This window comes from Bolinopsis microptera, chromosome 11, assembly GCF_026151205.1.
Source record: "Bolinopsis microptera isolate Bmic1 chromosome 11, MBARI_Bmic_1.0, whole genome shotgun sequence".
In the NCBI taxonomy this organism is placed as follows: Eukaryota; Metazoa; Ctenophora; class Tentaculata; order Lobata; family Bolinopsidae; genus Bolinopsis; species Bolinopsis microptera.
This window is the reverse complement of record NC_087082.1, coordinates 13,897,275-13,921,711: the sequence shown is the minus strand read 5'-3', so window position 1 is coordinate 13,921,711 and position 24,437 is coordinate 13,897,275. Positions and strand designations below refer to the sequence as shown.

General features: G+C 37.8%; 2 protein-coding genes across 2 annotated transcripts in view; both read right to left on the bottom strand.

Moving 5' to 3' along the window:
- LOC134823649 (uncharacterized) overlaps nt 1–3,169 on the bottom strand; it is a 33,667-nt gene extending 30,498 nt beyond the window's left edge. The window contains exons 1-6 of the mRNA XM_063835183.1: nt 2,838–3,169; nt 2,456–2,647; nt 2,154–2,207; nt 1,952–2,026; nt 1,463–1,490; nt 238–1,022 (exon numbers count right to left, since the gene is read on the bottom strand). Of these exons, the coding sequence (XP_063691253.1) occupies nt 238–1,022; nt 1,463–1,490; nt 1,952–2,026; nt 2,154–2,207; nt 2,456–2,647; nt 2,838–2,873 (1,170 nt within the window). The 5' untranslated portion in view covers nt 2,874–3,169. The remainder of the gene's footprint in view (nt 1–237; nt 1,023–1,462; nt 1,491–1,951; nt 2,027–2,153; nt 2,208–2,455; nt 2,648–2,837) is intronic.
- A 10,932-nt stretch (nt 3,170–14,101) lies between these two features.
- LOC134823481 (phosphatidylinositol 3,4,5-trisphosphate 3-phosphatase and dual-specificity protein phosphatase PTEN-like) overlaps nt 14,102–24,437 on the bottom strand; it is a 57,730-nt gene continuing 47,394 nt past the window's right edge. Inside the window, exons 2-10 of the mRNA XM_063834957.1 lie at nt 19,586–19,756; nt 18,864–18,908; nt 18,326–18,503; nt 17,892–17,999; nt 17,459–17,514; nt 17,182–17,267; nt 16,166–16,323; nt 15,631–15,810; nt 14,102–15,480 (exon numbers count right to left, since the gene is read on the bottom strand). Of these exons, the coding sequence (XP_063691027.1) occupies nt 15,319–15,480; nt 15,631–15,810; nt 16,166–16,323; nt 17,182–17,267; nt 17,459–17,514; nt 17,892–17,999; nt 18,326–18,503; nt 18,864–18,908; nt 19,586–19,749 (1,137 nt within the window). The 5' untranslated portion in view covers nt 19,750–19,756 and the 3' untranslated portion in view covers nt 14,102–15,318. The remainder of the gene's footprint in view (nt 15,481–15,630; nt 15,811–16,165; nt 16,324–17,181; nt 17,268–17,458; nt 17,515–17,891; nt 18,000–18,325; nt 18,504–18,863; nt 18,909–19,585; nt 19,757–24,437) is intronic.

The window sequence follows — 24,437 nt, the reverse complement described above, 5'->3', positions numbered from 1 at the left end:
CCCCTCATGTATCTAATAGTAATACTTGATCTACGTAATCTATGAGAATTTATACATTTATAGCCCTTTTGTTATCACAGCAATGATGAAACCGTAAAGCAAAGTTCGTCGAGGTTCCCAAGAAAATAATTACTTTATTTAAATTGCTTAAGACATGGAGGGCTATAAAGTAACAAATAAAGAACATATAAATCAAAGACCACACCGACACATAATACAAAATATTAGAACACTTACATCTATATCTGGAGAGGATTCTCTGGAAGAAGTTTCAGGCGACAAAGAAGATTCTTTGACGTAGGCTTGTGGGATTCGCGGTGAAATGGACGGTCGTTTGGCCCTCCTCTGTCCCTCTTCAGAAGACGAACTCGTCTTCCTTTTAAAGCGGTTTCTGCTCTTATCATTCTTAAAAGTAGTCACTGTAACGCCACTATCTGATGATTCAGTTGAAGATGTTTTTGCTCTTAATGAAGACGCTGGAAAGTCTGATGAACAAGATTGGGGTAATGAAATTGATCTCTTCACAAACTTAGGTAGAGTTCTGGAAGCAGGCTTCTGCCATTTCGAATCAGAATCAACACTTACCCCAGACTGCAACTTCTTCGACAGTGGCATGGCACTTCCTGCCTTAATGCAGACTATTGGTTTTGCGGATGAGCTGCCAGAGATAATCCTCTGGATGTCTGACATTGTCGTTATCCTTTTAATCTCCGGCTTAATCTCTTTATGGTACAGATCAAGGTGAAGATACTTTGCAACAGCTATTTTACAGTTTTGCAGTAATTCCACTTGTTTCTGACAATACGCACAAATGAAGAGAGGTCCTTGTTTGATAAAATGACTGTTCAATGCCTCTACTTGCTGGGATGATCTGTCTCTGAGCTCCTTCTGGATTGTTACAATTTTCTTCCCAATTCCTAAACAGTTCTTGTTATAGTGAAACTTCTTCTCCTCGGGAGTATCAGAGTTGAAAACTGCACAAGGACAGTATTTGCACTGGTATTTGACTTTCTGTTGTGCTCCTGCAAAGTGAAGCATGTTACAACAACCTGCACAATTGTATCCCTAATAAGTATAGCTTATGAACTTTTTGATCAAACCAAAAGTAAAAATGCCATGCATAAGGGGTCGTTCACATATTACGTAATCATTTTTTGGAACATTTTTACCCCCCCCCCCCCCCCCCCGGCCCCCTCCGTAATCAGTTTTACACATAGCTATTGTGTCAAAATTACACTAGCGTTATCATTCGGAAACCCCCCCCCCCCCCCCCCTCTCAGCTGATTACGTAATATGTGAACGACCCCTAACACATAATTCTGAATTATGGAAGGTGAATAAAATTAGGATCGTGTTCTTGCAGAAAATACATTAAAGTACATATTAAGAACTATAATAATGATACTGTAAAATACGAATGAAGTTAGCTTTTTGCCAAAATAAAATGTCTCAAGTTCCTGACCTTTGGGCGGTGAGACCTTCTCAGAGACCTGGAATGTAAAGATTAAGTTAGTTATCCAACCGTGATTATCTTACTATATATAAAGCGAGACGATATATATGTGTTCATCCGTGCCATTTTACTGACACCACGGCATCAACTTTAACGCGACTTTCCGCAAAAACTGTAAATGATATAAAACTGAAAATTTTTTGACTGGGTCAAATGCTTTAATGGCCTTCAAATCAGCATGTAAAAATAAAAAAATCGGCCAAGGAATAGGAATTTTAGAGCCCAAAATTTGGACCCCCAAGTGGTGTCAAAAACGCGAATTAAATAGGTAATAATTATTTTAGTCTCTTGAGTCTTGACACCATTTTAGGGTTATACGGGTTCCTGCTAGTTCATTTAACACATATCCATGTAATATGTACATAAAAATGTCATAACTATTTCTTATCAAATTATATATTTTCAATGAACACAAATTAACAGTAAAGATTTAATAACCTGCCCATCAGCAACTTGGCTCTTTCTCCGTCCCAATTTTAGCTCGTTCTGAGTTATCTTATCTCTAATTTCGCTCTGTGAGTGATATTTCAATCTAACTCTAGCTCTATCAATAATACGTTATAATGTCTAATGACATAGCTAATTCATGGGTGACAGCGATTTTTTTGACACCCAAAATGACAAACCACAAATTACTTACAGGAACTATCATTGGAGGTCGTTCTGATCTGAGGGCAGTCATGGAGGCAGGATCCTGAAAACATTTTTGAGATTTTTGAATTAAATATTTTCTTTCAAATAATGTTCTTTTGCATAAACAGCAAAAATATAACTGAATTAATTTAATAATGGATATAACAAACAGTTAGTTGTGGCCTCCTTGGACAATAAATCAGTCTAATAAAGTAGAAATATGTATCTATCAGTATCATAGTGCTATACAAAATTTGATATAGTAGCTATTTTTCAAAGATAACGATTAGACAAAAGTCTTGGGTATACCTGCGGAAATTTGGGTACTCCTCGTTTCTTAGGAGGGGGTAGAACTTGAGGTTCTGCTGGACCAGCATGTTTTTCAACTATCTGCTGAGCACATTTCTTGGAAATACTAAACTTTTCAGCTATTTCTGCAACTTTTAGACCAGAATTGAATAAATTGACTATCCGTGAGGAATCAACTTTGTTACCAGTCTTCTGAAACAACATTCCAGTTAAACATTTTCTCAATATTTGTTTAAGGAATCGAAAGAAAAATTACTTGTACATCCTAGCAAAGAGGAATATACTATCAATACATAGTTGCTGTAATCACAGCGATTGTAAGAAAGGATTTGTATACTATTGAGTAGTCGCAACATGCCAAGATTTACAATGTTTACATTACCTCAACCTTCCTTCGTTTACTCTCTCTAGACAGCATTGATTTAACTGTGACAGTTGATTTCGAGTTCAGTTGCTCCAACTGAGGTTTAAGAGATGCCTTATTTGGGCGCGAAATGTAAGTGGACAACGAGACGTTTGGCTTCTTCTTTCTAACGCACAAATCTATTGTGGAGATTGTCTCTGTGTCACTGCCAGGGTCTGATAATTTTGCTCCTTTAGATAAAGAAGCAGACTGCTCTTCCTTGGGAACTAAGGGCGTTTCGAAGAGGGAGAACTTTGAAAGATCTGGATTTGGGTCAGGTAAAACTAAACAACTATCATCACTATCTGACATCTGAACAGTAGGAATTGGGTCAATACAATAATAATAATAATTTAAACTTTTAGATATTGAATTCTGTAACTAATAGGCAGCCGATGAAGATCTTTCAGAGTGTCTCCTAGATGATCATGTTTATATAGTCCTACTATAGCTTTAGCAGCAGCATTCTGAACGATGAGATTGCCACAAATTCCATAATAAACATCTTTGCAGTAGTCCAATTTGTGAACAATAAGCTTGAGCTGAGCTTTACTAAAGGGATATTTTCTCCTGATTACATTCTTAAGAAGACTCAAACAATCTTTTTTGAGGGACATGATTCGAGGGTCAAAAGTAAGATGATGGTCAATTTAATTGGGTAATAATAATAATAATTCTATACAGTTACATAATTGAAACAATTATGGCCCCTTATTGTGGGCAGAGTATGTGTCTTTGTTGAAGTGTCCTGATATAAACTTATCTGAGTGACTGCATTAAAATAATTTAAGGAGAGTTCTCTTAAAACTTTAAGACAATAGGAATAAATACTAGAACCTAATAAAATCAAAACAAAATGCAGCCACCTAATATGTTGTTAAGCTTTCTCTTCTCCTACGGTTGACTAGAGGAACCATCTTTGGCGAGTATTAGGAACTTAGACCATTACAAATACCGTGCTGTAAGTTTGCAAGGCATGTGGACTAAGCATGGATATAATGAGGAGTGTGCTAGTAGCAGTTAGAGGTGTACGTGGAAAGGCAAAGAAGGCATGGACTGCCCCTATATCCAATGTCTCCTTCAACCTGATACCTGAGGAGAAGAGCTACGAGGGATAGATGATATCTATTGCTCAGGATTTACGATTGTGCTCTGCCAATTGCATCACTTGATTTAATTTATTGTATATATACTGTTTGACATTTCTTTCTGGCCATGTAGGAGAGACATGACCTTAGTATCTGTGCTTCTGCTTGAGAAGCAGGAAAATATTCATTTGCTCCTTTCATCAATGTTATCCAGTTGCAGTATCTGACCCTCACTCAGTGGCGTAACGTTGCCTGTTGGCGCCCCCCCCCCCCCCCCCCCCCTGCCGAAAAGGCGCCCCCCTGTTGCATTGGCGCCCCCTCCCCTTTTGGTGCCCCTCCCTTAAATTGAACAAATTAGGTGATTTTAGAGGATACGCCGGTAAAATCTCTAAAAAAGTGTGTATCTAGAGCAAAACGCGCAGTTTTGCTAGTACTTTAATTAAGTTTTCGAAATTGTCCCACATTCAAACGACGATTTGGCGCCCCCCTAAGACGGCGCCCCCCTGCACAGCGGGGTCAGCGGGCCCTTCGTTACACCACTGCCCTCACTCTGATTTATTCTTGGGTTCAGCAGGAGATGTTTATTCCAAGTAAAGTCCATGAAGCGGATTATTTGAACTTCTTTTCAGTAGCTGACAACATCGTTCCGGACACTAGTCAGAAGGTCTATTTTGCTTCTGTTTAGTTCGTTGGACCCAGTTTTCCACGTTAGAAACTTACGTATCTCGTCAATATGGTGCTGGTATCGGTGGACCTTTGCCTTCTCTAGCTGCAAGATGAGCCCTTGCATAAATGGGTCACTTGCATAAGTGCTTTTATTATAAATTTTATAGTGACCATCTTGTAGGATATCTCAAGGGGTGGAATCCCAAGCGCAACAGATAACAATTATGCTCAACTAATATATAATGTGAAAATTGGCCACGGGCCTAAATATTACATATCAATCAATTACAATTCATTAACATTACCAATATTATAAACTGTCCAAAATATCTAAGAAAGTATTCTCTAGCCAAAGGGCTCAATATTTAAATCTAAATCTTCAATATTGTCTGGTTTATGTCGCAACTTGGGCCCTCTGGTCCCTCTTATCGAAATAACTGTTGTCTTTAATACCTCAAAGCGCAAGCGCTTTCTAAAATAGGATATACTAATACTAATATATAATACTAATATATAATACTAATTATTTTTTACAGATCCTGTCATCACTCCGGGAGTAATGGATATTATATGGTTTATTTCAATAAACGTGCCTCACCAATCAGATCAAGCAGAGACTTCGTACATACGATCAGCTGCTGCTGAATCGATCTGTAATACCATCAGTTTCAACACAGATAGGAGAAAATGGTTGAAGGCTGTTCGAACCCTGAACTTACCTAAAAGTAAAGCCCCTTCTAGTATGGGTGTTCATGATGAGCAGAGGGTGCAATATTGCAACAGACACTGGTAAGAGCTGCCGTAGGTTGCTAAGTACCTTGAGCAACAACTTACTCGTGATGAAGCACCTTTAGAACCTTTTGTAGGACCTCCTCGCCCACTATTTAAGCCATTCACTAGTGAAGAAATCGGATCAGCTGCTAGAAGTCTCAAAAATGGGTCGAGCAACGGCCAGATGGGATTCCTAATGAGCTTCTCAAGTTTCTACTGGATCAGTACACAGACTTTTGCAGACATTATCATAGAAGCTTCGAGACCAATTCCTACCTTGACCCCATTGGACAGGCAAACATGACCCCCTACAAAGCCAAAAACCCATTGGCCCAGGAAAATCTACACCCCTCACTCCCCTCAAAGCTTTTAGAAAGTTTTCTTCAATGAAACCTTTGAAAGAATTGAAAAAATTTCAACCCCTTCACTGGCCCCATGGCAATGTGCTTACAAGCAGGAACATGCGGACATTGTAGGTGCCACGGTGAGTACATTGCCCCGGGGAAGGGGGAAAACCAGTATGGGAGCATGTCTAGGGCTTGACACATCGACGATCTCCACCTGATCCCGGGAGGTGGCTGTGAGATACAAGTTTTTGGAAGACTTTTGCTTCCAACCCAAGCCGTCAACACAACGGTACACGTCGCTAAAATTCCAAAATTTCTCGGTCTTTCCAAGGTGACGCTGTCTGATCGTTCACATTTTGTCACGGTGCCTTTCGTGACCCCAACAGCTGAACTGCAACAAATACCCTAACCCACCTATCACCGTATGGTCTTCCACTTGACAGTGAGAGGGCTGAGATATCGACTTAAATGAGAAGAAACAATTTGGGAGCGTTGCCTATTGCCAACAAAGTCCTAAAGTTGAATCTCTCGTTACGAAGACAAAACTGATTCACTCATGTGCAGCTGAAAAGGAGCTAAGACATCAGGGTAGCCAAGCAGGAACACCCCTGCAGACAAGTATCCGCTTGCTCCATGCCCTTGTGTAAGGGCCCCCACCTGCGAAAGGTTGTCTGGGCCCCCCTTTTGGTGCCCCTCCCTTAAATTGAACAAATTAGGTGATTTTAGAGGATACGCCGGTAAAATCTCTAAAAAAGTGTGTATCTAGAGCAAAACGCGCAGTTTTGCTAGTACTTTAATTAAGTTTTCGAAATTGTCCCACATTCAAACGACGATTTGGCGCCCCCCTAAGACGGCGCCCCCCTGCACAGCGGGGTCAGCGGGCCCTTCGTTACACCACTGCCCTCACTCTGATTTATTCTTGGGTTCAGCAGGAGATGTTTATTCCAAGTAAAGTCCATGAAGCGGATTATTTGAACTTCTTTTCAGTAGCTGACAACATCGTTCCGGACACTAGTCAGAAGGTCTATTTTGCTTCTGTTTAGTTCGTTGGACCCAGTTTTCCACGTTAGAAACTTACGTATCTCGTCAATATGGTGCTGGTATCGGTGGACCTTTGCCTTCTCTAGCTGCAAGATGAGCCCTTGCATAAATGGGTCACTTGCATAAGTGCTTTTATTATAAATTTTATAGTGACCATCTTGTAGGATATCTCAAGGGGTGGAATCCCAAGCGCAACAGATAACAATTATGCTCAACTAATATATAATGTGAAAATTGGCCACGGGCCTAAATATTACATATCAATCAATTACAATTCATTAACATTACCAATATTATAAACTGTCCAAAATATCTAAGAAAGTATTCTCTAGCCAAAGGGCTCAATATTTAAATCTAAATCTTCAATATTGTCTGGTTTATGTCGCAACTTGGGCCCTCTGGTCCCTCTTATCGAAATAACTGTTGTCTTTAATACCTCAAAGCGCAAGCGCTTTCTAAAATATGATATACTAATACTAATATATAATACTAATATATAATACTAATTATTTTTTTACATATCCTGTCATCACTCCTGGAGTAATGGATACTATATGTTTATTTCAATAAATATAATAATCAATAAATTAGAATAGAAACTTGTCTTCTTTTCAGCTCACTCTTCTGAAACCTCTTCCTCTACATTCTCAGCCTCATCATCAACTTCATTATCTTCATCATCAACATCATCACCCCTGTCTTCATCATCTAATTAAACAACGCTAGTCATATAAATATATTAATTCGTTAAAACTAATAGAAGAAAGTATTGGGGAAGAGAGAAGCGGCAAACAAAGCAATCGGGGAAGGAAGTAAGTGCCCAATTATACAAGGAACATCGGTCATATTAATTTCAGTAAATGCACAACTAATATATAATACAGGATGGCCCAGAAATAACTGCCCACCTTTTAATAAATTACGTAATCCTTTTTAGAATTGCACAGAAATTTCAGAGATTATAGATATAGGTCAAACTTAGTACTTAGATTTACCTAACCATATATATATATAAACACGAGTTCAACTAACTAACCATGTGCGCCTCTGCGGGCGCGCGCTTGTTTCACAAGTTAAGAAAACTTTTTGCCGCACACCGGGATCGGCGGGCGCGCGCCACTGCAAGCGAAAGGGCTATGCATGGATAGAGCTTACCTGGGGACCCGGCCAGGCTATTATGTTTATAAATATAATAGAAATTTGGTGGAATGACAGCAGACAGGCTGAGCGCCGCTCAATAAGGATAGGGCAACACACGAGTGCACGGGTATGCCATTATATATAAAGTTGCTCTATCTATGATCTAGAGCCCTTGCGCTTGCAGTGGCGCGCCGCGCCCGCCTCACGGCTTTCTTGACTCGTGAAACAAGCGCGCCCGCAGTGGCGCGAAAACACATGGTTATGTGAATATATAAAGGGCTCTTACTGAATCGCTCGCCCAAAAATTTCACGTGAATTTGGTTTTTTTGGTTTTGCAGCCGTACAAACCGGTTTTACATAAACCCTAATCCCAACCCTAACCCTAACCATAACCCCGAAGCTATCCATAATCTTAGCCACAACCCTAACCCTATACTAACCCGAGCCCTAAATAGTCGAATTCACGTTTTACTAGCCTGTCACGTGACCAAAACGGGTTTTTGCCCATAACTCTCCAGGGAAGCATTTTAACCCTATGTCATGGGGGGTGATTCGGAATCAGCGTCCAAAAATACACCAATTTGGATCACTTTCATGCCTATAAAGGGCCTTTTCACAAGAATTTTCTTAAAATTTGGGCGAGCGATTTAGTAGGAGCGTATATAAATATCCTATATAAATAAAAGTGTATCACCGAATAACTAAAGGCCATCGCGGGACGCGGCCATATTGACGGTTATGATTTAGCTTGCTAGTCTATTGCTCACTACACTGCACTGTTTAGTTCAGAAAGCCGGAAGCTTGATTAAAAGAGCGCCGCGCCAGATAATATTGACGGACAGTTGCACTTGTTGTAGCGCGATGCACTACTGGGCCGCGCCGCGCATCCAATAATGCTTCTTCACTACGCTACACACTAGATCGGCGAGATGGACCACTGTACCGGACCTCGCCGAGCTGTGAAGGATTGTCATTGTAGGTTTATAACCTACCAGGAGTCAGGACGCGCGCCAAGTTGGACTCGTCGACGGTCCTAATAAATTAGAACAAATATTTTAAGAGTATCACCCGTTAAGATTTTCATCGTGGATCAATATTGACGTATGATACTTGTCTGGATGCTAAATTTTTTCGAAGTAGCCGCTTTCTTCTTTAAATATTATATTGTATAAGGCCAGACTCCATGCAGAGGCAAAGAGCTTCGAAGTAGTATAGCGCGCGCTGGGTCAGTCCATTTACAATGGACAAGAGGCCGTAGTATTATTTACTTTATTAATAGATAAGGACATCAGAGAGTTAGCCACTAAATCATAAATTTAGCACTACTATTAGTAGTACTAGCAACTAGTAATTTAATCAGCATACTTCATCATTCATTATTCTCAAATTTAACACTATTTGTTCACAAGTTGACACGATTTATATGTATGATGTAACAATAATGAATAAGAAATGAAAGAATCGAATTGTGGTTACAAAGATGGAAATATTAATTGTCATTATTAACTTCTAAATAAGTATAAAAATCGATTAGCAATTCCAAAACCTGGTCAAAAATCATAGTCAAACACTACACCAAAAACTCACACAATCGATCGTAAGTCAATCACTGCTATGCGAAATATCTAACATTTCTATGAAGGTGGACACGCGGGTCGGAGCTGACAAGTTGTTTGAATAAAAATCAAGCAATTCTAACTCTCGACCAATATAATAACATTCTATGATTGATAGTAAAAGATCCCGAATATTAGACTATAGTTCAAAGTGTTAAGAATTGAAACTGGGACACTATTAGTGATTAGTACCCACGTGATTAAAGATGCCAAACATTGTGAGAATCTACTGACTGGTTATCTATATTATCGGGAGTCAAGATAGCAGCTCACAAACTGACTATAACTTCAGACAAAACTGAAAGAATCTCCGAAAAAAAAGTTTCACTTAAAAGATCAATAAAATCTTTAAAAAAAGGTCACCCAATCGTTACCTATAGAAATTGAAATCAAACAATAACGAATAATAAAAGATTTTATAAACAAGAAACAAACGAAACAACATGAACAGGTTGCTAAGTCCGTTGCTATGGGAACGCTGGTTAGTTACCATTCAGAAGCTTTATACTTACGTCATCGTGACAAGGACTGAGCAGCATCTGACCCTGAATTATTTAAAATTACATTTCTGATTGGTTGGCACGTGACTAGAATACAGATCTCTGATTCGATAGTTCCAATAACGCGACTAGAAAACAATTCTCTGGTTGGATAATTTCAATACATATTTCCAATTGGACAGTTTCAGCAAAGTGAATAGAATAATAAAACAGTGGTCTCTGATTGGTTGGTTTACCTGGAAGGTTATAAGACCCCGTTTCTTAGCTGCTCGGAGGGTTCCAACTAGCGCCTCAAACAAGTTGGCACATTCCGTATCTAGGAAATAAATTTTTGAGATGTTATCGTGGATTTGATTTGGTGTGAAGTTTAATTTGGCAAAAAAATCGCTAACGAAAAGAGAAACAGAAATTTGGCGAGCACTACCAATTCCCAGTAATCTATGACAAAAATGACAATACCATTAATACCAGATATGACAATATCAAATACTATGAAATATACATGAACTTCAATTAAACATTTAAGAGAAAACGTAGCTGAAACAACCATTGAAAATAATCTGAACTTTTTAAAGTTACCGTCGACTGCAAAAACATTAGAGTTTTAAACTAATAGCGCTAATAGAGTTTATTGAAACAGACAAGGAATGTGTTATAGTTACCGTGAAAAAGAACTCCAAACTTGACTCTCCACGATCCATCCCCGCAATCCTCACCCAGCCGCTTAATCGTCTCTTTCAAGAGTTCAATCTCGTGGTCAACATTCATCACAGTTTCGGCTAATAACAGAGAAAATGTTAGATTAATAAATTAATCAGTTGTTTCTTAAATTGTTCAGGAGGTACTGAACGTTACGTCGAATAAAGATTACAAGATTTCACAAGACAACTCATAATCACATAAACTAAAAACAAGATTTGACATCTCACAGAATAATTTACTAAGGTTTATAATAATACGGGGAAGAGCGATTTTTATCTCAGGAGTGTTAAAATTTTACAAGAAACAGAAACAATCTTATGTCACTGGAGAGTTACATGATGCAAAGAAAAAGGCACAGAAGATTTGAACATATATGAATCACCCACACGAATATGAAGATATATGAAAGAACCTATATTCATTCCAGAGCAAGAATATTCTTACTGAGTCCATGACTGACATGACCATTTATGGGCATCACGTGATGGAGATCACGAGGCAGAAATAGGCTGGAGTTCCTGTAATCTGGTGATCAGTCGCTCAATATTCAGTGAATGTTTGCAGAGGTACTGGTTGTTAAGGTGGACAACTGGTATATCGTACTTGTACTTCTTGTTTAATAGGGGGTCTGTTTTTATATTTACCAGCTCTACCCTGCGAAAATATCCATCTTTAACCAGATTGATAGATTAACAACAGAACATTACCATTAACAGAACTTTACTATTAACAACAGAACTTTACCACTAACAACAGAACTTTACCACTAACAACATAATGCTATCATTAACAACAGAATGCTACCATTAACAACAGAGTGATACCATTAACAACATAATGCTAACATTAACAACATAATGCTAACATTAACAACAGAATGCTACCATTGACAACAGAGTGCTACCATTAACAACATAATGCTTCATTAACAACAGAATGCTACCATTAACAACAGAGTGATACCATTAACAACATAATGCTAACATTAACAACATAGTGCTAACATTAACAACAGAATGCTACCATTGACAACAGAGTGCTACCATTAACAACATAATGCTATCATTAACAACAGAACCTTACCATTGCATTAACAACAGAATGCTACCCTTAGGGAGCGTTCACATATGACGTAAGCAGCCGAGGGGGGGGGGGGGTCTGGCAAATGCTGACGTCATTAGGGGTAGGGGGGTCGCTCAATGCTGACAGTCGCTGACAGAGGGGAGGAGGGTAAAATTTGCCAAAATCTTGCTGACGTCATATGTGAACGCTCCCTTAACAACAGAATGCTACCCTTTAAACAACAGAATGCTAACATTAACAAAAGAGAGTTGCCATAATATAATGTAATAACACGGACAACATGCAACATGATATAATAATGTTACATCACTTTAGTCTGAAACCGGACACGTAACGCGGGACACGTAAAATGTATTTATATACACTATCGGATGTACAACAAAGAAATAAGCTGGTTCACAAATAAGAACCCAACACGGTTGGAAACAAGAATACAGGGGAACACATCTAACACGTACACAGATCAACAACAATACAGAACTAACAAGAGAAATATTCCCTGGAGCAGAGTAGCTGGTTGCCGGTACTCAAAATGTGCGAATGATACAATTAACAGGGTAGCTAACAAGTTATATAAAGGGAGAGCGTCCTGATCTTTCAACACTTCTTATCACATCCGTGAGTGACATGGTTACATTTAATGCATCTGAGACTGACAGGGCCACACTATGCACATTTAGATCATGTAGAATCGGCACGAGACATTCCGGGGTGAAAGAAAAAGGCTTGAACTATTGCAGTACTCCGGGGTGGGAGATTATTGCACTACGTTAAAGCCAGGTCAACACACCTACAAGGCTACAAGCCCTCACGAATCATCTTAGCCAATTGGTGGAAGGAGTATATTTAATTATAAAGCTTCAGTTCCATTAAATCACTATATTAACGTACACATCTGTCAGATGATAGATGTGTAGACGTATGGTTGCCTTATTTGGCGAGAATCATTATATTCTACCAATAAACGTTTTATGATCCGGATTTTTTGTCGGGATCAACATTAAGTAAAGTCCGGCTGAATATCGTCACTATAGTGACAGAGCTCCAAGGCTAATTAATGCAGATTTCACAATAGAAATAATAGCTAATCACATGATGCAGAAGCACACAAACGAACTAACAAACGGACCAATATTAAAAATACATAATTAACAAACAGACGAACAAATTAATAGACAAAATCTAGAAATAAACAGGCTTACTTGAATCTATCAATAACAAAAGCAAATAACAGCAGAAAGTGTCAGGAGGCAGCTAAAGACTAAATGTATAGTCACACTCCTGCACAGTACATTACACGTAACACATAGTACTGATGAGTAGTAATTATATGTGCTTGTTCTGATCCTGTTGGAGACCCATTTCTACGAACAAACAAACAAACAAACAAACAAACAAACAAACAAACAAACAAACAAACAAACAAACAAACAAACAAACAAACAAACAAACAAAAACAAGCTTACTTGAAGCGGTGTGATAATCTGATCTGCTCCAACTGAAAGAGGACCTCGTCACACAACGTGCACGTGGGCGAAGTAAACAGCTGAATCACTGGGTCACGTGACGACTCAACATCTTCTGATAAAACCTTGTTACTCTGATCAGTAGATAGAGTTCTAACTGAGATGGAATAGTCTGGTCCTTTAAAACGTTCCAAGAATCCAGAAGAGTCGGCTAACCGTGAGGTGACCACGTGACTTCTACACGGTTTCTGATCTGATAAAGTTCTCACACATCTTCTGGACTGGATTGATCTGAGAGTTGTGAGGCCTCTTCTGTCGAGCCAGGCTGGTGAGTCTGGAATGTTTAAAGGTGCTGACCACCGCTCTGATTCCCACCATCGTCACCCTGGCAACATCACCTGTACTTCATATCTACTGCTGGCGATGTGTTACTCAGTTTTACAGTTGAACTTAACAAGGATATAAATGGGTGTTACGGAATTTCGGTGCTGTTTTTATTTGTGAAACTATTTCCCCGATCTCGACATTTTCAATTTGGTGAAATAAATGTGGCAAGAATATGGCAAGAATATACTCTCATTATCTACCCATTTAAATACTGGTCCCATCTCACTCCTACCCCATCCCCCCCCCCCCCCCCCCCCCCCCCCCCCCCCCCCCCTTTTTTTGCTGGCACTATTTTAATACTCCTGCACTGATGTCGTAATTTGCATGCCACAAACAAATTGAAAAGTGCTCGTTTCCATAGCGACCGAATACATTCCTTAAGGAGATAAACTTGAATACAAACATCACAGATCAACTAGAAGTCAACACACGCGTGTAAGTTTGTATAAAATTATGTACAGAACAAATTATATATAATCGTAGTATCTAACAATCGGAGAGAGAGGAGGCTAATACTCGCGTTACCATGGCAACCACAATTCGTCACCATGGTAACTACAACACACCATACATATCATACCATGGAAACAAATACTAAACGACACACTTTACTACTTCTAACAATAATCTCATAAATCCAACTGATGAGAGCGTGGCTGCTGCTATATGTTATATATACACCTATCACAATGCTCGCAAGCTCCGTAGCGAGGCTTCACTGATATAATATGACACTTGTACTTGATTTGGCTGTCACTACCTTATGTGGTCATCACGTGATATCATATTCTCCTTTAAATGAACACTGACATTATATAATATGTATATTATATATCTTGAAATAGTACCATACACTATAGGTGTTTTAACTTTAAGCGACGGGGTTTTCTCTATAAGGGAGTCAGTTATGCACAATGACAAAGGACGCCCACTGCTCGTTTTTAAACCCAATATATACGTAAAAGAACTGCAAGTTTTGCATGAAATCCTGGTGAGAATTTCACTGGACCACCTTAAGAGCATTCATACAATAACATAGCGTATTACAAAACAAATCAATTTGAACAACATCGTTTTATTTGATGAGCAACAAATAAAAATAAAAATCGTAAAAACCGACTGATAGCACTTCAAAGGAATTAGTTTTTAAGCTCTAGACATCACGTAAAAATCAATAATTCTGTACCGACATTTTAAAAGCAGGTAAATCAACACAACACTCTTTTCACCAATAGAGCAATGAAAAATTATTGAAGAGGATTTCTCAGATCAATCCTTATATAATAGTAGTATTTCCATGACAACATAACCTTATATGGTCATTTAATTCTCATATCACACCTTGCTTAAACCTAAATTTTCGCAACATAAAAGAACCTATATCCTAAAATTATTTACTCTCAGTTGCAAGCGGACAAAAGATCACGAAGCCTTCTTATTAAAATGAGACACACTTTCCAGAGTCGCACAGGATGGATGCGTGGTGCGGATAAACAATTAGCACGTGGTTACCGTGACCATGGTAACTGCTAGAGTTGGGGCAGCACTGCACGCATTACAGAACAAGACCACGGGTTGCGCAACTGATAGAAACAGGGAGTTTGAGTTACTTGTCTGAGGTAAACATGAGGGCAACTGTTACCATGGTAACTGTTACACGATTGTTGGTTCGCCCCTTTCGTGCTCTGCACCATTTTCATCGTCCGAGTCCAGGTCGGTGTCAGTCTCTGGATCCGAGTCCTGGGAGATGTCGTGCTCGCTCGTGCTCGCTGAATGGTGCGGCTTATTGCTGCATTCCTCAAAGTACATCTCGATCTGAAATATGGTTTTAATAAACTGATAAATCGGACATGACAGAAAAATTGATACATCAGAATCACTTAGTTCATGATATTTAGGTTTATTTGAGGAATTCAGTATATTCCACGACACAGCTCGGGAATGTTTGTTCAGTGCTAAACCAACCTTAAAGTCCCTGGGAACGATTTTATGCTTTTTATCCTTGTTAATTTTGTCTGTCTCTGGTTTGGAGAGTGAAACTATGTACTGTTTCTCTTCTCCAAATATGGCGCAGTCCTCATCCTCCCCTGTTTTAGTCCGCTGTGCTATGAAGAACGTGTTGAGCCAGAACTGACACAGCCGCTCCTGAGGGGGGAGCGTGGTAAAGTGAAAGTGAAAAACTGACCACATGTGTTATTTTGTGTGCCTTTTTGGAATCTGTATTAGAAAATGTTGAGCGTCTGGGCTGGTGTGTACTATGATTACATTGCTTTGAATTTGTATATTGAATTATATTGTATTTCAGTGCTATGTAACCAGGCGGCAAATTTGAAATGGGTTATGATGGGGTCCATAGTCCCCACACATAGTATCATGTCCTTGTTTTACTGACTACTTCAATGAAGAACGTACATACAAGACAGAGACATTTAAAGATAGATGTAAATTACAGGTATTAAAACTCTGCACGAGTTAATTGATAGTACAAGAAAATACTAACTTTAGTTAACTGTTTAGTGAATATTTCAATCTTCATGTCACCGCACACAGGTATAGGCTTAGCTGGAAACAGGTCTTTAGAGTCGAGATCTCGTCTGACTTGTTCGTAGGGCGAGGAGTATGATTTGACATAGCCAATCGATAAACTGAATGTTATACCTGAAGTTATTGCAATGATGTTCTCTGGTGAACTTCGAAAGAAACCATCTGTTCGATTAAAAAAGCGCAGTTTTAAATTTAACTGTATTTTGCCAGGACGGTGAGATTGTTTGGTACAAAGTATGAATTATCCGATGACTATTAATATAAGCGATTTGCCAGCTGGACAGATCCCGCCGTTCATAGAAGTTAATTTTACAATGAAAATCAACTGTAGGTGTTTCACAGACTTTTGTCTTATCGGGAAATGATTTACCATCAAAATCGCATGAGCTACACAAATGTAGGAAGTAGATTGGTGCAAGTGAGATTACTACAATATTTTGTCACTGTTCATCTCGCAGTGCCGTAGATAACTGCGCGGAACTGGTCTAAGCAAGGATCTGCCTGTCTAAGTTAACCATCCATGGTCAACTTAATTGATTATTGCTGTAAAAGTCAAATTGACGTAAACCTGGCAAATTGGTTTAAGCGGTCTTGCCATGCGCGGCTCAGAACTTATAATTTCGGCGCGCAATTTCTCAACTTTGAGGGTCCTTGCCACACAAGAATGTCATTTGTTGCTAGTACTTTAGCGCTGTTTAGGGGCACGCGCGGAATTGCGCCCACTCCTTCCCCGGAATACATCAGGAAATTAACCCCAACATCGGTAATTGGAGGCGCCAAATTAATATCCATACAACATACACTTAACTCCAGCTATAGTAAACCATCACAATGCACTGCTTTGATCCAAAGAAATAAAAATCTCCATCCTTTGTAGTTTGTATTTTGGATACACAACATTAATTCAAGATAGCATGCTTGGACATTACACAAAAGTTCAAATTCCGAAGAGACAAAACACAGTGAACTTACTTAATGAACCAGCCTGCGTGTAAGGCAGCTTGATAAGTTTTATCTTCGTTAATAACAGCGTCTTGGCTTCGTATTTAAGTCCACGCCTGGATTAAAACGCTGTTAATTTCTAATTGACAATTTCCTTCTCAGCCACATCAATACACCCATATTACTCATATTGGCAATTCTTTGGGCAATTAATTGCTAATTCTTACTTACACATTGACAGGAATATTTAAAATAAACTCTCTGTATATTCTGAAGATATTTATAAGGAAGCAATAGCAGTACTTACATAACCAAGTCACCATAATAGTAGACATATCGACGCTGTGATGGAATCGTAACGCCCTGAAAATATGAATTATATATTTTATTTGAGTAGATTGACTGTATGCACATTCCAGTCTGGTATTTTTATACAATGTACGTGTGCAATGAATGATAACACAAAGAAACATTAGACTGCATTATTGAGATGTAAAGTGAGATGGAAAAGCTCAAAGTAAGATTTTGTGAAGGAGAACCATATTTGGGCAAAATATATTGAAAAAGTGAACAATCTATTTCCTTGAAATGGTTAACGCTACCACCATTATTTTGTTAAGATCAATCCACTCTTAAAGTAAATATTTTTTGCATCAAGAGGACTAGAGGAGTTAACATTTTCGTTAGATTTAGGATAATGTAACGATATGGAAATGAATAAAATGACAGATATGTAATACCTTCATGTCGAAGGTTCTAGCTTCGCCATAAAATTGTAGAGCAGGCTGGACGGTCTCGTATATTCCTTCATGTAAAAGATAAGATACTATCATAACTCCTGTTCGCCCCTGTGATTAGTATAATTAACAATTTAAGTGGTTATAATAATTATTTCATAATTTAAAGAAATGTGCTGAATCATTATATACAGATTCATTGTGCCCTTAGTTAAACTGAATACGTTAAAACAGTCTCGATATAAGTTATATATAACTTATATCGAGACTGTTTTAACGAATGGTTACAATAAAGTTATTGAAAATAACTCATTAAAAACCAGAAATTCTGCTTAACATGCTTAACATGCTTAACATGCCTGCTCCACTATTATGAATGAGTGGATTACAACTACATTCTCGCCATCCACAAGCAGTTAAAATAAAAGCCTGCCTACCTTTCCAGCTTTACAATGGATAACAGCTACATTTTCCTCGTCCTCCGCAAGGAAGTTAGCTACATCCTCACAGAAAGGTTTTATAAGCTGAAATGGCGGCGCGTTGTGATCCTCAAACGGGTAGTGGGCTACTTTTGGAAACCTCTTATTATCGTAAGTTCTCTGTCTTTCTTTACACCTGGATTGTGGTAAATTTAAAAACATCATACAATCGCTAGAAGTAAATTGATTTCTTGTAGTATAGTAGCAAAGCGTAATTTTATCACACTTTGTATTATTTTCAGGCATGTTACAATGTAATATATCTTCATGTTTCGACTAAAGAAGTAAATAGATTAGGATTTTGGTGGAGAGGTATATTTTTCTGAAACGTGACAGCTATTAACCGATCAGCTTCCATTGACCAATCAAACCCTTGAATCACTGTCACGTGTTAACTAAATATGCTTCACCTCCCCAAAAATGTCAGAAATTTCAGAACGAAAATGAATTTCAGATTTTAAATTTCAAATATTTACAAATTACGTAAAATACTTACAAATTATAGATTTTATAATGATTGGCATGCTTTTCCTCAAAGAACCTGAAATGGAATATCTTTTTACAATCCTTCTCAAAGATGGAAATTTCGAATCTAAGGGGGGGGGGGGGGGGGGGGTCCAAGGGGAACTTTGGGGAGTTTTGGGGAACTTTTTTTGGGGAACTTCAGGAAACCTGGGGGACTTTCCCAAAGTTCCCCAAAAAATTATCAATGAAACAAATAATTTTGGGGAACTTTGGGGAACTTTTTTTTGGGGAACTTCAGAAAGTTCCCCAAAATTCCCCAAAGTTCCCCAAAGTTCCCCAAAGTTCCCCAAAAAAATTATCATGCCAAAAAAATTATCATGCTGCAAGTATCAACAAGTAAGTTAAGATTATACCTTATAATAACATACATGTTAACATTAATGGGTATTAATGTATATTAGAGAAATTTTGAATAATTTTGAATAATTTTGAATAATTTTGAATAATTTTGGGGAATTTTGGGGAACTTTGGGGAGTTTTGGAGAACTTTTTTTTGGGGAACTTCAGAAATCTTGGGGGACTTTCCCAAAGTTCCCCAAAGTTCCCCTTGGACCCCCCCCATCTAACGTCTCTCATAAGATTACCCAAACATCATGACAATTGACATACATACAATGTAACAAAATCAAGGATATAATAAGAATATTACATTAAACTTGTTTAATTAATTTATTAAACTGGTTTCTAACTCACTTGTGAACGTCCTCTATGTTATTTCTGTAGAAACCTTCAAGGTTATTTGCAGGGAACCCCATGGCCACAATGTTGGGTTTTATGTATGCTAAGTCTAAGTTGTATCCATCCTGTTTAAACCTTCTTTTCTTTTTTGAAACTAGCTCTTTTATTTTGTCTGTCATTAAAGCTTTGGGGATTGTTAATTAGCTTATGAGGAATACGTTATTTAATTTGAAAGTAAATTTATGTAATGAAGCTACTTTGGGATGATAATATTGTAAAAAAAAGGGAGAATTCTCAGTTTTAAGAGCATGAATTTGAAAGGCAGGATGTCGAATTAGATCGTTTACGAGAAGTTTATGGTTGGTAAATAGAATGGTATATTTTCAGTAAATAGAATAGTAAATATTTGGTACACAACAACGAGATCATTACCAGGGTCAAAACACAATTATTCCAGGGCATATCAAGTAGGGTACAGTATATAACAAGTCTAAATAAGTTTGATATCAGAAATAGCAAATTTGATCAAAGTTTGACGTATGCAGAGTTCTCATAACTCATAATTCATCTCTCATTAAGTTTGTACTTTAAAATATGTCAAGGTATTAATTTCAACATGTCTGTCCAAATTACCAAGTAGGCCAACTTTTGTTCACCTGCCAAGGATTCCAACTAAATTCTCACTCAGGTGCTAATTTTGAGCTGTTGCAACAAGCTGGTACTGTCACCAGACTCTATATTATTATATATAACCAGATTGCCAGCTGGTTTCAGGCCTTTTCAGTAGTTTCAGTATTACGCTCTGGTGACTTGTTCCTTTATTGATATTATATTAATAAAGCAAAGAACTTGATCCTCCTTCAATTCTAAATCAGTGAACAAATTCATATCTGCTAAACTAGACTTTCTGCAACCAGAATTTAGGATAGCAAGTTTATTAATAAAAGTGCAAAATATTTTCTAGTCTTGCAATAATTTTAATTGTATGCAGCCTAGGCAGCTGGCAGACAGTAAATTTTTGAGAGTGATTATATTTGGCTTGGCCAGGGGATAATTTTGTTTGACTATCTAAAATTGCCACCCAAAAGAATCAAATCCCTACTTGGTTCTTATCAGTGAGCTGGTGCCAGGTGTAATAATTATTGCTGTATTATAAGTTACTTTGGTCTTTAGTTATTTAATGAGTTTTGCTATCTAACTAATATAAGGTTGGCAGCTAAAATCTTCAAAGTTCCGACTGTGCACGTGCATGGCATCAGTTTCAGTAAATTAGGGTCTTATTACAAATTCTTACGCAATTAAAATGGCTGATTATTAATCAGAGTATGTTATATGTAGTCAATATTGCTGCTGAAATTTCAGAGACCTGCAGCAGTTTCTTTTACCTCTGACATAAACTTTCTATTTTGATGTTTCAGTTGGCAAACTTGCATAACCGTTGGCAAACTTGCATAACCGAGTTATTATTTCAGTATTACAAGTTGTTGCTATTTCAGTTGCAACAACTTCAATAGCAACAACTATTTCAGTTGTTGCATAATCTGAGGGATTTAATGAAAGACTAACAACCCGACCCTTTGTAGCATAACTATGCAAACACTTGAAGATCACTGCCATGAATACATAGACCAGAACTTTTCCTACGGAACAAGAAAGTCTGACGTCAACGACACCCGACCAATATTTCCCAGTCACCACTCAGCTGACACTACCATAGGAATATTGCTTGTTATTATTGGGATCTTTTGCAGTATCTTTAACTCGTATCTGTTGGTCGTGTTCTCACAAAGACGCAGATTTGGAGTTACTAGTCTGCTCATTCAGATAGCTTCAATTGATTTCATATCAGGTAATTATTCTTTAGTTTTAATAAATAAATTAGAATAGATAAAGAAGTTTCTGATTGAAAGTGCCATGATTATATATGCTTTCAATGAGTTGGGGTCTTTTCAAATTGAGGGGGTTTTCAGGGCTGTTGGCTTTGGTGATGGCAAAAAACATGCTGACATCTGGGAACCGTAAAGAATATTTGCACAACATATTTCTCAACATCACGCTATGCCAGATACCAGGTATAATGCAACTAATAGTGCTTTCTTATGAATAAGGTTACTAAAAGAACATGACATTGAAACAGATGTAAATAAGATATCATTAGTATCATGACGATTTAAATTAAAGTGAAATTTGCATGATGTGTAAATTGTTACATTTCTTATTTACCTTCAGGCATATTGTACCAAGTTTTCACAGTAGCTTTGCCCATTCTGCTAATGTATCTGACAATATGGCGACTCGTTGCAGTGAGTAAGCCACACAAGTATTGTTTGTATCTGGTACAATACAGAAGAGTGCACTACCTAGTGTTCACAACTGCATGGATGTTTGGACTTGCTCTTGGTAAATAATCGTTTTTCAACATATTGCGAAGATTCGAAATGAAGCACATGATTTACATAAATTAAATAATCAAAATACCACAAAGCATAACTTATCCCAATTAGTATAGCAGTATGCTAAAGATTACTACACGACACTCCATAAGTTATAACCTTGCCTCAGTAATGCAACTCTTGAAACAGTTTCTCTGTTCATGATGTACAATACAAATTGACTCACGTTAATTTTCAGGAATAATGCCCTTTGTTGTGGGGGAAAATATGTGCTACATACCAGAGTGGGCCTTCTGTGATTATCGAATAGCAGTTGTCATTGAGAATAAAGTTGTAAAACATATTGCAATAGGGTAAGATCAGCTTTACATTACTCCTGAAAATCTGGGCTGAAACATATTATGCAACTTTTAGAGTCTACTTAAAGTCATTTTAATAAGCAATAAATTATTATCATTTTAATAAGCAATAAATTATTACACTTTATTTCAGTGTGTTAACCCTGCTTCCAACCCTACCATCTTACTTTGTCATAGTTTGTGGCAGTTTGATCGTTTCTTACAAGCTTTTCAAGTTAAAGTCGGTGAAAGAAGAAAATGTTCCAATGAAGTCGGTGAGAATCACATACTAAAAAACTCAAATAAGCATTGACACAAAATTTTATTGAACTTACAGTGATGATCCTAGAATGAAAATCTCAGTCACGTTACTGCATGAACATTTAAAAGTCATCTATTAGCTTGGTTATTATTTATGATCCTTTGTTTTTTTTTCAGGCTACAGATACTCCAAGGAGTAGCATGGAAAGCTATATTCATGAAGTGAGAGGTAATGACACACGATTATGTCGCACTGGATCATTGGTCTTGGTAGAACTGTCACGTCTCTCAGGTTGGAACAGCTAATTAAGTTCCATTTAAGTAAACAGTAAACACAAAGATATATTTTCAGCAAGTATATTCCATTTGATGATAATTGATTGACTGCAGGTTGATAGCTATACTGTAAAACATCAAATTCATCAAACCAAAATTACGAAACCAAAGAATTTGCATTGCTGTTTTGACCGCGGCACATACTTACCCCAAGGAGAGAAAAATGCATAACTTGTCAGAGTATTTGAAATTAATAAGTATCAACAATTAAGCCACACTTATTTCTAGCACATTATCCTGTGCAAAATGTGTGTAAAGTACATTTCCTCCATGGTTGTGCACATGTTCTTTCTTAAATTATTGGTTTAAGAATGGTGTAAAGCACTTTTTCATATTGAGAAATAGCCAGTGGCGTAACTAAGGGCCCCGCTGACCCCGCTGTGCAGGGGGCGCCATCTTAGGGGGGCGCAAAATCGTCGTTTGAATGTGGGACAATTTTGAAAAACTTAACTGAGATACTAGCAAAACTGCGCGTTTTGCTCTAGAAACACTTTTTTCTAGAAATTTTGCCAGCGTATCCTCTAAAATCACCTAATTTGTTCAATTTAGGGAGGGGCGCCAAAAGGGGAGGGGGCGCCAACAGGGGGCGCATTTTCGGCGGGGGCACCAACAGGCAACGTTACGCCACAGCAAATAGCGCTCTGATGTGAATAAAATGGTCCTAGAATTTGATGTTTCTCTGGTGGAATAGTTGATAAGACAGGAAGTATTTCGTAGCTAGAATTAAAATGGTTTAACTTTGTCAACCCCTCTAAATCAGTCAAACCATTATATTCCAGATAGAGAGAAGAGTGTTGTTATTTCGACCTTGATTATGGCACTGAGCTATTTTGTGACAAACTTTCCTTGGGTGGCATACATCCTCATTTACGTGTTTACTGGTACAAAGAGTACATTCATCATACTATCAGGTAACATTCTTGACAGTTTGAACATGGCAAGGCCAAGGGGGAAAATTTTTAAAGCGATAAGTTGTGAGCATGAGGGTTAAATAAGGAGAGAGTCTGCCAAAACATCTAGAATCTAATCGGTAGTTTATATTTTGTTATAGTGTTTAAAATATTATCACTACACTATCCCTGCATTCTATCACAGGTGGAAATAAAGAAGCTGAGATGTATTTGTACAACTGGTATTATGCAGCTCATGCACTATCGGGATTGGTAAATGCAGTAGCCCAGGTTTGCTTTCTGTGGAGTTTTGAACAATTTTAAAATTATATCGAGCATGATCACACTGAACCCTCTTAGTCTCACATGTTTTTTGACACAATCTTACCGCAATCAGATAATTGGAAATATGATAGCAAGTGTGTTGTGTGTAGTAGCAAGTACTGTATATTTGAAGTCATCATTCCAAGCAGGTTGAGATAACCTGTTCTGGTTGATGCCATCTTATCATGCACATTCTACCATACATTTGGTGATGACACTCACGTCAATTCCATAATTAGACTAAATTTATAATTTAATTTAATTCAATCAACCAGATTGCCTGTTGTAAAGAACTCAACAAGCCAATCATTAAACTGTTCCGGAG